Below are 12,693 nucleotides of genomic sequence, written 5' to 3' on the forward strand. Positions count from 1 at the left end.
AAATCTTTTGTAAAATTATAAATATCTTTACAGTTACTTTTGATCAAATTAATTAATCCTTGCTGAATAAATGTATTGGTTTCTTTACCCTACACTAGTGTTTATACCAGACAGATTTACATGTTTGTCTGAAACATTTAAAATGCTATTAAATGATAAAGCTTGTGTCTGACAGTAATACTAGGATAATTCTAATTAACTAAAGGAAAATAAAAATAAAATAAAAACTAGAGCACATTCTACTTTTAAAATATTGAACATCCTCTAGCCAGTTATATAATTGATCTACAAATAGATGCATGCTTTTAGGGCACATTAAGGACACACAAAAAAACGATAACAACAACTCATTTAATCTTCATTGAGCTGTACAAGAAGGCTGGTAGGGTCACACATCATTTTAAGCAAGCATTAATAAAAGTGGATGGAGCCTCAGTACATAATCATGGATGTGTAAAGTAATGAGCCTACACGCTGACTTCATTATAATTGCTGTGACAAATGCCAAGCTTCCCATCCCCGATACAGCCTTAAGGGCAGCTGCAGTGAACACTCAATCTTATTGTTTGCAGAAAGACATTTATGTTCCACACTTATGTTTTGCTTTTATATACTGCCATTATGAAAGGGGGGACAAGATTTAACAATAAATTAATAATGTGTATAAATTTAGACATGTTTGTAGTGTGCAGCCTCATTCTCCTCAGCTCTTACCTCCGTATGAACGGGAAATTAACCGAAGAACTGCTTGAGACATTTCTGGGACTATCCAGTGGACTGCTGCCTGTAAAAAATGCATATTCTATGAGCAACACGCACATTATGGTTGGTTTGCACTGTCATTGCATGCCAAAGTGGTTGTGTACTGAGTGGTGCTCCTCTAAGAGGCTTTGTTGACAGAGTGTTACTGGCATTGCCCAGTGGCATATTCAAACAGTGGGCTAGATGTCCAAGCATGTCACACTACCTGGTGTTTATAATCAGGCACAGTGTAAATCACACATCTATCATTACCTTAATTGGGAGAGAAGCAAAACAAAGTAATTATAGCTACCAGTTGGGAAAGGAAGGGGTGAGAGCGGTCTTGATAGAGTAGGTGAGGGAGCCAGACTCTTCCTCTTGTTCCGGTTACTGTGGAAAGAAAACTCTTGTTACAGGCAAAAATACTCTGTTTTCATCACAACCCCTATTAAAGCCATCTAGAGGGATGCTCTGTTAATGACCTTGGTTCTGGAACACAACACAACTTGACTACTGAAATATTCAAGTCCCTACTTAAGACACATTATTATGCTTTGGCTTTCAATTCTAGCTGAGCTTTGATATCTTGACCTGTGGGTTATTTATCAAATTTACACCTGGCCACATAAATGTGTTTTTGCAAAACGGATATAAATCCGATCTTCAACTCCTGCGTTATATGCAGAATTAATGGATTGCACGCCACCAAAAGCAACAGATATGAGCTTGTATTTTATTTGACACTTCTTATAGATTGTCAGAAACAGGTTGAGACAGTCTCAATGACAGTTTATCATAAAATAGTGACAGTCAGTGTCACTGTAGAATGATAGTTACAAGTATAAAAAAGTATACGCATATTATTTCGTTTTACTTGGATCAAACTAGATTCAACAAATTCATTTAAGATACAGTTAATCTTGTTGGTATTTTGTCTGTGTGTGTGTGTTCTGTTTTTCCTTGTAAACTCAGTTTAAAATGGCTTGTCAACTTTCCACTCCTCCGATGCATGATTCTAGTCAGCGTTTGTCACAAAACACATTTTTGAGCAAGTTAATGCTAGTCAGTGCTTGAGCGCTGGTTTATGACTGGAAAAATAATAAAGTCGTTGCAAAATAAACAATACATAGCATACATGTCGCATTAAACTGGCAGATTTTAGAATGTTGTAGGCAATTATTTTGCAAGTAATTACATGCCAAATCTTTGGTGTTAACTCGTGAACAGATGATTTATTTTTTATTTATTTATTTATTTTGCCATTTTCATCACTCGTTTCTGATGCAATACAAAATGCGAATAAAAACAGGGTGATGTAAACATAGCTAGTGACAGTTAGTGACAGCACACTGGGCAATATTGTTAATCCCTGCTATATTTTGTATAGATTTAATTTTGTTTAGCAAATATTTAATTATTTTACCCAGAGAAAAACGTTGAATTATGCAACAGACATTCAACTCAGTGCCTTTGTGGAGTTAATAATCAAAACCATCCATCTGCCATTTTCGTGCTATAGCTGAAATGCCGATGGTTTTAAGTTGATCAAAAATAGGCAGATAAATATCAGTAGCTGATACGTGCATCTCTAGTACCCACTCAAATGAACAACAAGACTGGTCATGTGACATCAAAATGGCAGCACCCATGAGAGGGCGACCCTCTCTATGTAGAAATAAACATAATAAAACACTTATCTACAAGACTGAAATGACAGGAGTATCTCAAATGAGCATATCAGTTTAATGAGACACTGTTTTTAATGTGTAATGTGTAAACCTTTTAATTAGCAAACATTTACACCTAAAATGTTGCAGTTCAACACATTTTTAACATGTTTCTTACACTTTTTCCTCACAAAACTTTTAATATAATGCGTAAGACTTATTATAAAAATTAAAAATAAACATTAAAAACCGCCTTAATTAACCTCAACTCTAGTAGTATAACTTTTGACGACAGATTAGCCTAGTTATTGTGTACACTAACTTTGTTGACAAATGCGTCAAACCGAGATAACAATGACACAGTCATTACTGACCCAACATACAGACGGGTCATATGAAAACAGAAAACAGAAAATGACCATCCACCGCCAACAGGACAATGAGCAGCAGACGCTCGGCCGTACATGGGCCACGTTTACTATCGGAAACAAAAACTGACTAGGTGGAAAAACAGTGTGTGTGCTGTCCACAACGAGATCGAGAGTGTATTAATAAATATATTTTGGTTAAAGTAGTTATTTCTCGGTCTACTTTATCAAACACAATGCTCGCAGTGGCGCTTGTGGAATTTTTTCAAGTTAGAGCAAGTTTTGCTTAGCTACCAACCTTGTCGATTAGTAATGGAAATATACAGCAATGGAAATATAACGTTCCAGTAATATGCTTAAATTCGTCTTTACCTTTTGGGTCGTTTGACTAAGCCTCCTGAAACGAACTGACTTTTATAACTCGGACACACAGTCCAGTAATTCCGATCAGACATGATGGTGTAGCTATTCGTCTTCGTTCTGCCCTTATCAAATCCTCATCGATGGTACACCGCACCGCAGCATTGCGACGAGTAAACGCATTGAGGTCTAATATCATTCCCAGACGAACTTCATGTCGACACAGAATCCATTGCCTGCACTGCGGGGGAGTAGACAGTCACAGAAAGCTCCTTAGGAACAGCAGCGACGATACCATCATCGTGTTATTTTCTCACAAGTGACACAATGCCACATGGGTTTGGAAAATGCCATCGTCTGGTTATACTCAAGCCCTGTCACTGCGAAACGGACGCTGCTCTCTGGTTTAAAGGTACAGCAACACAACTGTAGCGATTCCAAGTTTAGGGAAACAATAAAAGAAATGCGGGTGTGCGGTGTGGAGGAAGTTGTCATAGAGCCTGACTGAAAGAAGGGGTCATGGTGGGGTTTGAACGTCACCGCGCCGGCCAACTGAACCCGCCTTGTTTCACTTTACATGCATAGCGCGTGTATGCTTCTACTGATATCATGAAAACACTCCCAAACTTTCAGGAACTCCGTAATCTGACATGGCTTTAAGACTAATATTCATATGAGCGTCACGAGGTTGTATTCATTCATGTCAATTATGTAATTTCTTCTTATAACTCTATGAATGTAATACACATTTAATAAATAGGCTATCTCTAATACATAGGAAATCAAAAAAATATATATATTGGGTGAATCATTAAGATGTTGCATACAGATAAATAATTAACTCATTTCCGTTTGAACTGTCAAATTAATAATAATGCTTATCATTTTACCTCACTGTCCTTGACTAAACATTTTGTTTTTGTAAAATACAAAATAGATACTAAAAATGTAACATGTTTGACATCTATCTTTTCTCCATTTTCTCCTTTTCTTCATTTTCAATGCAGACTTTTGGGATTTTGTTTTATATTGGGCTAGAACTGTCGAAAAATACTTTAAAATAGTTACTGAAAGCTATAACAGTGACAACTGTTATATTATATATTGTATTATTTATATTAGAGTAAGAAGTAGACTCATTCAGTATACTCACATATTTCCTCTGCGTGGAAGGCTTAGTTCCTTCTGGAAATAAATAAATATTGTGTTATAGCCTATAGGACATGTACAACATACATGTTGCAGACACCATTTTTTTAGCAAAGTATATCCCAAGTATGTTTTAATGTTTTGGATTTAACAAAAATACAAAGCATGAGTAAGAAAAGTCTTGGCTTACAAAAGAATCAAATATCATACACAACAAGTCATAGGCCTAATGAATTTTAAACACTAAACCACGGATCTTTGTGACATTGCCTTTTTAATTCTTAGCACATGCTTTTAAAGCAGAAACAAATTCTCCAGTCCACTAGAGATCAGATCAGGGAGATTCAAGATTTGTCTTATAGGGATGCATTCACGTTTACAAAGTTTAACAGCCTTAAAAATGGCAGCCCAAATAGGCTAAAATAAATGTTACACAGTTAATAAAAAAATGTATATACAACAGAGCAACTATATTTTTGCATTTCTGGATTTGTTGAAAGCTGTCAGTGTTTTTAGTATTGTCACTGACTCTTGATTTAATGCTTGTAAAACTTCAAAGTCCTAAATCATAATTATTGAAATAAAATTATGCTATGACCTCACGAAATTCATTGGTAATAGCCAAGTTCCAGGCAAAATCTGAAAACTGAAGCTACTCAATGTCTCATTGTCCCTTTTTGGCTGGAGAATCACTGTTAGTCTCAATGCCACTGAATATTTGGATGGACATCTGAAGATAATCAGGATGTATGAAGCCAAATGAATACTTCATTAGTTGCAAGGTTGGAGTGTATAATCCTAAAACTCAAAAAAGAGTTCTGTTTACATGGTACAAAAGTTTCTCTTAAAAAGCTCAAGTGCTTACGTGGAGCCAGTCCCTTGCTTTCTTCTTCAGCTCAATTACAAATAATGCAAAAAAACATTTCCATAAAATCATTTGTGATGGTGATCCATCCAAAGCTCATTCTTATGGACAACTATATACTCTTCTGCTTTTGGATATGAATTTGTCAGCCCTCTGTCAGCTCATTTATTGTTTTACTGAGCTGTCGTGTCCAAGGGGACTGTCAATGCAGTGTACTTTGACGCTTTGAATGAGTGTCTTGTACATGACCAATTACAAAGGTTGTCTTGTTTATTCTCCAATAGTTTTGTGCCTTTCCTCAAGGATGTGTACTCTTTTTATGAACTAAGAAATAAGCTACTCTTTCTTAAAAAATAAACAATATATCTTTATATCGTTCACAGTAATCATGGTCTCTGCCAAAGTAAAGCTCAGGAGTGCACTGAATTCAAGTTGGGCTATTCAAGATGATAAAAATTCATCCTGTCCCACAGTCAACAAATATATGTAATTGACTCCAGGCCGTTTATTTATTAGAAAAATAATAACATTTCGAGATTGAAGTCGATTCGAAATATTTCGAGATTGACGTCGAAACATTTCGAGATTAAAGTCGAAACATTTTGAGATTGAAGTCGAAACATTTCGAGATTAAAGTCGAAACATTTCGAGATTAAAGTCGAAATATTTCGAGAGTACGAGAATACAGTCTTCCGTAGAAGTTCCGTGTGTGCTTGCCATTGTTTCACATTGCCGCACACACAGGCATTAATCGTGCATAGAGAGTGTTTCACACTGTGTGTCTGTGTGTTTTGTTTCAACTAGGAAATTCAACACGTACCAATACCAGCATTAGGATACCATTTTAGGACGTTATAAAATATACTGCATCGGAATAGACTTTTTTTAGACAGTTATTAGAGAGAGAGCGAGAGATTAGGCAAGTGAATTGCCTGAATGAATTACCTGAATCTGTGTCTCTCAACAGTGTTTGTCAAAAGCTGTAAGTTTACTTGATCAAAGAACAGCACCGTTATTACCGTGAATAATTGCTATCTGCTAAACTATTTTACTGATAAAATCGTCAGAGCAGGGCTGACAACAGGTTTCTGTCCGAGTGTGTGTCTGTACTGTATGTGAGTGCATTTGAGTGGGAGAAAGAGAGTGTGTGCTTTTCCATAATAAAAACTTAATAGAACGTAATTATGTTGCAAAAATATGGAAATAATTTGTCGTTTTTATCCTATTCTTTACTACATTTATTTGTTAATGTAGAATGTACTAAGATTTACTACATTTATTTGTTAATAAATGTAGTAAATCTTAGTACATTCTGAAACAAATCAGATTCAAGCATTGAACAGCCCCGTAGAAGAATTACTTATAATACAATGTTAGGTGTCTTCTTCGAAAATAAAACTCTAAAATAATTCCATTGCTGTGTCATCTGGCAAAACTCATAACCTTAGTGTCACTATGTTCTGTTTTGCACATATATGTGCATGCATTTGTGAATGATACAACAGGGAGAGACAGAAATTCAGGTTTACTTCTAAATAACAGGTTAGACCTGACATGTGACAGAACATCAAGTAAGACAGGCCTTACACTTAAAACTTAGGCTACTGCAGGCGGTGCTGTAACTGGGGTGAGTTAAAACACTGTCACTTTAAAGGATTAACAGGGCAAAAAAAAAAAAAAAAACAATAATGAGGTTAAAACAATATTTCATGTCTGGCTTCAAATGTTATTTGTATTATGGGTCAATGACGTGACGCCTACATTTTCTGTCCGATTGCATTTTTTCAGGTAAAAACGGGTTTAAATGCATAAAAAGAAACTGTATGTTCTTAGTACCTCTCTCATGTATATGTACTCACTTTAACTTTTCAAAAACCTTTAGTTATTTGTAACTTTTTTTTGTTATTTAAAGTGTCAAAATATCATGTGGTGCGACCGTCCGGCCCAAACTTCTGTTTAGAAAACATCTTTGAATTTACTGTGAATTTACAAATTTATTTTCTGTTCTCTATGGCATGATTTCCAAAGTGTTTTGTAATTCTGTAAAAAAAAAATTCAAAGCATTTGTAGTTCTATTTCCGTGGTGCGACCATCAAGGAACTACCATTTTGGGACTTTTATGCTGAAAACTATTCAAACACAGGAACTTACCCAGGACCCATGAAAGCCACATTCTACTCTCTCAAATTGGAGGGGAAAAAAACAAACCTTTGTAATGGTTGGTAATTAGTTGGATGTCATGTAGTATGACCTTAAAAAATAATAATATTAAAGTTATTTCTACAAATATATATTTTTATTATAAATTTTATGGTGGCCTTTTGTGGGAAATACCTTGTTTTAGGTGGCCAATTCTGTGCCCGTAAATTTTGACTGAATTTGGAAATATCATGTGGTGTGACCACTGCAGAGTGTTTTCCATGATATCTCCTTGATTGGCAGGTTTTGTGCTTTTGCAATTTTTGGATATTTGTACAGTCTTTGTACAATTTGAGAAAAGAGCATTTAATTTTACTTTAGTAATGACGCATTTATTAGTGATGTATTAATTATTGCCTATTTATTTATTTAAAACTATTTTATTCTATTTTACCAAATGGCACTGCCAAGAGTAGTAAAAATTCTGGCCATGCAGCAAGAGCGGAATAACGTGCAATAGAAAAGTGAAATATTATTACAGTTTAAAATAGTTGTTTTCTATGTGAATATATAGTAAAATAATTTATTTCTGTAATCAAAGCTGAATTTTCAGCATCATTACTCCTGTCTTTAGTGTCACATGATCCTTCAGAAATCATTCTATATGATTTGCAGGTCAAGAAACGTGATTATAATCAATGCTGATCATGCTCCATCTAACTAAGGATTTTAGTTGTACTATTTTTGTTGCTACTGGAAATTGTTGAAACTGTGGTATTTTATATGTCAGGATTATTTGATGAATAGAAACTTAAAAAGAACCGCATTTATTTAAAATAGAATACTTGTATTTATATCTATAACATTATTATTTGTTAAAAAAAATTGTTAAATTAAATGGTGCACTTATGTTTACAATGTGATTGTTATTTTTTTTTAAATTAAAAATTTGGTTTAAACATATTTTTTGTATAAAATGTATTATTCATTGATCTCTTTAAATCGATAACCTAATGGAGCGACCATTTATTATGTGGTGCGACCAATAAAAGCAATCACTGTATTATATTTAAAATAAAATATCTTATTTCTGTGGCTGAAATATGAATTACTAATAAAATATGCTTAAATGAATGGTATTTTTAAAACATTTTTATCCGTTTTATGTGATTTACAGGAAAAATAAGTCTGTTAACTAGATTTAAGGTGGCAACTAGCCTATAAAATTGTAGAACTAAAAAATGAGATTCATCTAGATGAGGAAACACTAAAATCACTTAAATTAAAAAAAAATCTATATGAATTTAGGTGTACACAACATTCTTAATGTCTAATTAAATATTTCAAATGTTTACCATTTTGTGTTTAGGAGGAAATTGAAGATTTCTAAATTATGTGATTTGTTGCTCTCAAACGGGAACATTGGGCTACAGTTTTGGATGCAGAAAAAATAAATAAAATAAAAACTGTTCAAAAACAGACTTTGAAACAAAATATATTTTTTAACTCCCTGCTGATCTCATTTTTTTTTTTTTTAGAAATATATATATATATATATATATATATATAGCCTATAGCTTAAAAAACATTTAAACAGATTATTATGCACATTATTTCATTGGGAGGGTCGTGCACAAAGGCGCAAAGGCAGGTATTTCCATCATAAACAGATCGAAGCATAACACATGCAGTAATCACCATGGCAACTGCTGATGAGACGTGTCGACTTCACTGGTTTTGTAAAACCGTGCACAATCAACAGCTGTTGTTTTCAATGTCGCGATTATTAATACATAGATTTATGTTGCATATTTAACAAGTATGTAATCAAAAAAAACGTTTATTTCCAACACTCGCCACGTCAAATTAACCCATTTCAAACACCATGTTTAATGTATACGTTACAAACAAACGGATAACGTGTGAAATAAGTGGTTGCAACTAAGATGCATCGTTCACTTTGCAAAAATATAATAACATAATGATACCGATACACCACTAGATTTATGTTGTTAATAGGCTAAATCATTTAAATAAAAATAATTGTCTATATAACTTTACTACTGTCTGTATCACTCATGCACTCTTACCAGGAGACCACGCCGCCTCAGTATATTTGGCTCATCCATTGTGAATGTTTTGTAGGTTTCCTATGGTTAATTTAACCCATCCCGTAGGGATACACGTCTTTTACTCATGATATCTCTAGTCACCGAGTCCATCCCTGAAACAGCGAGCACACTGTCACCTGACTAGAGGATGAGAGAGTCTGCGAGGAACCAATCAAAACACGAATCTGTACAATTAAGGCGGTAGCGACTTGATGAATCAGGTTGTTGTTGTGCTGGGTAGCTTCCCGAAGTGCTGTCTTTCATATTAATTTAGGCTGCTATGTAGACGGTGTAATTCATTTAAAATCTTAACTTAAATGTAGATTATTAAGCTATTTGACTGTCAAATGAAAATATCGGAATAATTATGGATGTTAATTTGTTTGTTTGTTTGTTTGTTTGTTTGTTTGTTTGTTTTTTTGGATACATTTAGCTTAGAAGTTCTGAAGATCCATAAAGGTCATTTAAAAAAATGTTTATATCTAGTACCCTTAAGGTTCTACAAGGCTACATGGCCTACAGCTGCATATCAATTTTGCAATGCAATTTCTGGTGTAGGCCTAAATGTTTACCTTTGAGTGAAAGCTGTCAAATAAAATCATATTTTACACCAAGGATGTAATTATATTGAGTATTGGGGGCACACAAGATACTGTCATGTAGTTGTTGTATTTGATTCTTTGTCTTTCACTAAATGTAAAAGACTTTTTTTGTATGAAAAAAACAGCTCTGTTTACCGATGAAACATTCCGATATTTAAATTTTCAGAAGCATACTGGAATAATTTGGGCAGGTTGGCACTGTCAGTCATGTGGGATATTGTCTTGACTGATTTTTGTCTGTCTCCAAGTGGCACCATGATGCTTTGATGTAACAATGGAACATTGATTGAAAAACATCACAACACTGCATGAGTCACTCTTTGTCTGCTCTCCTTTTATGCACAGAACACAATCTTTAAATTATCTTACAATGTGAATTATTGGTTGTTTTAATATCCAAATGCTTGAGTGCACATTTAGTGTCTTTTTTTCTTCTTTAATCAACCAGGATTGTTTCCTATTGTGATTTTTTTTTGTGCACATTTATTTAGCCTATATATTTCTTTTCTGTGCAGTTACTTGCTGTGGTAAATGAAAGGGAGTGTGGCCTTTACAGTCCACTGCTTGTTGTCCTTTCCTATTACGGTGCGCCTAATGCACTGTGTTCCTGGAACAAAGGCAGGATCGTTTGTGCTTGTTAGAGTTGTTTGAGCACCACAATGATTATATTATTTCCAGCTTTTGAGGCTGAACTTTTCCCTGCTTCCCTCCCAATTCATGAAATTGTTTATGACAAATTTATGTCAGTTTTAGTTTTAAGTAGATTTTAGTTGATAATAGGAATTTGTTGTGACAGAATTTAGAGATGAGCTCTGACTTTGTGCTGCGATCCAGTTGTTGTGTGTGTATATATATATATATATATATATGTATATACACACACACAATATATATATATATATGTATATACACACACACAACATAATATAAAGCAAGCCATCCCATCTCTAAAAATAATGCCACTAGCTTAATGCACCCCATTTTCCATAGTAACCACTAGAGGGCGTCATTTATCTACATTCATCTTCAGTAAGCTTATGTCTGACAACAAAAATTGGGTGATGCTCTTTTTTATCATCCTGAAGATTTGTGACACTCTTGCTTTTAAACTTGTCAAGCATAATGTTAGTTTTGGCAGGTCACGTCAGTCAAGCTTGCATCAGCTGTCTCTCAGCTGATCCATGTCTACCTATAGGAATACTATGCATATCAGCATACCTATAGATAAAATCCATTCAGTATTATCATCAGCTTTATCTCGATAATCAGGAGCTAATTACCCTCCTCCATGCATCCCCAGCCCCTCCTCTCATCCAGTCAGGACTTGGCCTTCTGATATTCCCCTTTGAATCAGACTCATTTTCTTGAATCATTTTCTTGTTATACATACATAAATCATTGAACATGAATAATATCCGCAATGCATTTATGTTGGTTTGGTTCTGTTTACCCCTATTCTGCTGCTCTTATCCATGCTAGGCTGATCCATGCTTGCCCAGAACAAAACCTCCAATCCTTACTGTATGTGAATTGTCAATCATCTTGAACAATAGAAACACTTTTATCTCCTCATTTCTCATTTAATGTATGGATCACAGACAAACATTTTGACTAGTTTTTAAATAGCACCATTGCTAGAATGACCCATTAACCCTTACTGTTGTGAACACACAACTGCCCTATATGTGTGGGTGTCTGATGATGCAATTCTGCTGTAAAATGTCAGTAGCCTCACTGACATGCTATCACAGATTACAGAAAGGAATTGTTTATCTGTGACCTCAATGTGGAGAGATCTCTTATGTAGCTTATTGAATTAATTAATTGTTAGTGTGTATTTTTGTAGTTTAGTTGTAAATTAACTGGATGAACTTGACAAAGAGGCATGTCCTAAACACTCAAACGTGCCCTTTAACCTGTTGCAGTGGCAACAGATTTAACACCAACAGTGGTGTGTAAAATATATACAGTATATATATATATATATATAATAAATGCAATTTGTGTGACATAACATACTTCTTAAGTGTTCGTTGTGGGTGTGTATTGAATGCGTGTGACAACCTTCCTTTGTGGTTAAAATACAGTTGCCGTTTTGTTTGGCTTCAAATGCTCCATTAATCAATGTGGGGCTCTTGGCATTCTGACACACGCTTAATATTTGTTTGAAACATATAAGAACCTTTCACACACTTTTACCTAAGGAGAGTCATCAGAGCATGTGACACACAACACGTGAGTTGCAGTCTAGCCATTTATTCAAATTATTCAACCTTTTTTTGTGTAAACAGTAAACATATCGTGGTGGTCCCATAATTATTGATTATCCTTTGTATCCTTTTTATATATACTGTACACATAATTCAGATTCTGTTCAAATGTAGAATTACATAATGGAGAAGCATAGCACAGAAATTCCTTGTATCAAAAATACTCTCCAACTATTCTTGTCTCATTTTGCCTCGTTATAGATTTTTATATTTGTACATATTATCCAGTATTGTTTGCAGCAAGTCCCAAGTCCAAGATGAATTTCACTTTGGGGTGACAGTATTATCCTAAAATCCAATGACATGATGTCATTGTCTAGGGAAAGACTACTTTGCATGTATAGTTTCATCGTGGGTGTAGATGAGCAATCCTCTCAGATGAGGCGTGGCCTGTACCTGTATAAATGAAAACATGCCTGGA

At 34.5% G+C, this 12,693-nt stretch overlaps 1 protein-coding gene across 3 annotated transcripts in view; it reads right to left on the bottom strand.

The window, feature by feature from the left end:
- mast3a (microtubule associated serine/threonine kinase 3a) overlaps positions 1 to 9,523 on the bottom strand; it is a 31,107-nt gene extending 21,584 nt beyond the window's left edge. For 2 of the 3 annotated variants that reach the window (XM_039677515.2, XM_039677514.2), the window contains exons 1-3: positions 3,149 to 3,651; positions 1,055 to 1,131; positions 715 to 784 (exon numbers count right to left, since the gene is read on the bottom strand). In XM_039677515.2, coding sequence (XP_039533449.2) covers positions 715 to 784; positions 1,055 to 1,131; positions 3,149 to 3,231 — 230 coding nt within the window. In that variant the 5' untranslated portion in view covers positions 3,232 to 3,651. Of the gene's footprint in view, positions 1 to 714; positions 785 to 1,054; positions 1,132 to 3,148; positions 3,652 to 4,289; positions 4,322 to 9,379 lie in introns of those variants that run through there. The other variant, XM_039677516.2, reaches the window with a different exon arrangement.
- Positions 9,524 to 12,693: the final 3,170 nt, after the last annotated feature.

Source organism: Pimephales promelas, chromosome 5 (genome assembly GCF_988280905.1).
Source record: "Pimephales promelas chromosome 5, fPimPro1.hap1.1, whole genome shotgun sequence".
NCBI lineage: Eukaryota > Metazoa > Chordata > Actinopteri > Cypriniformes > Leuciscidae > Pimephales > Pimephales promelas.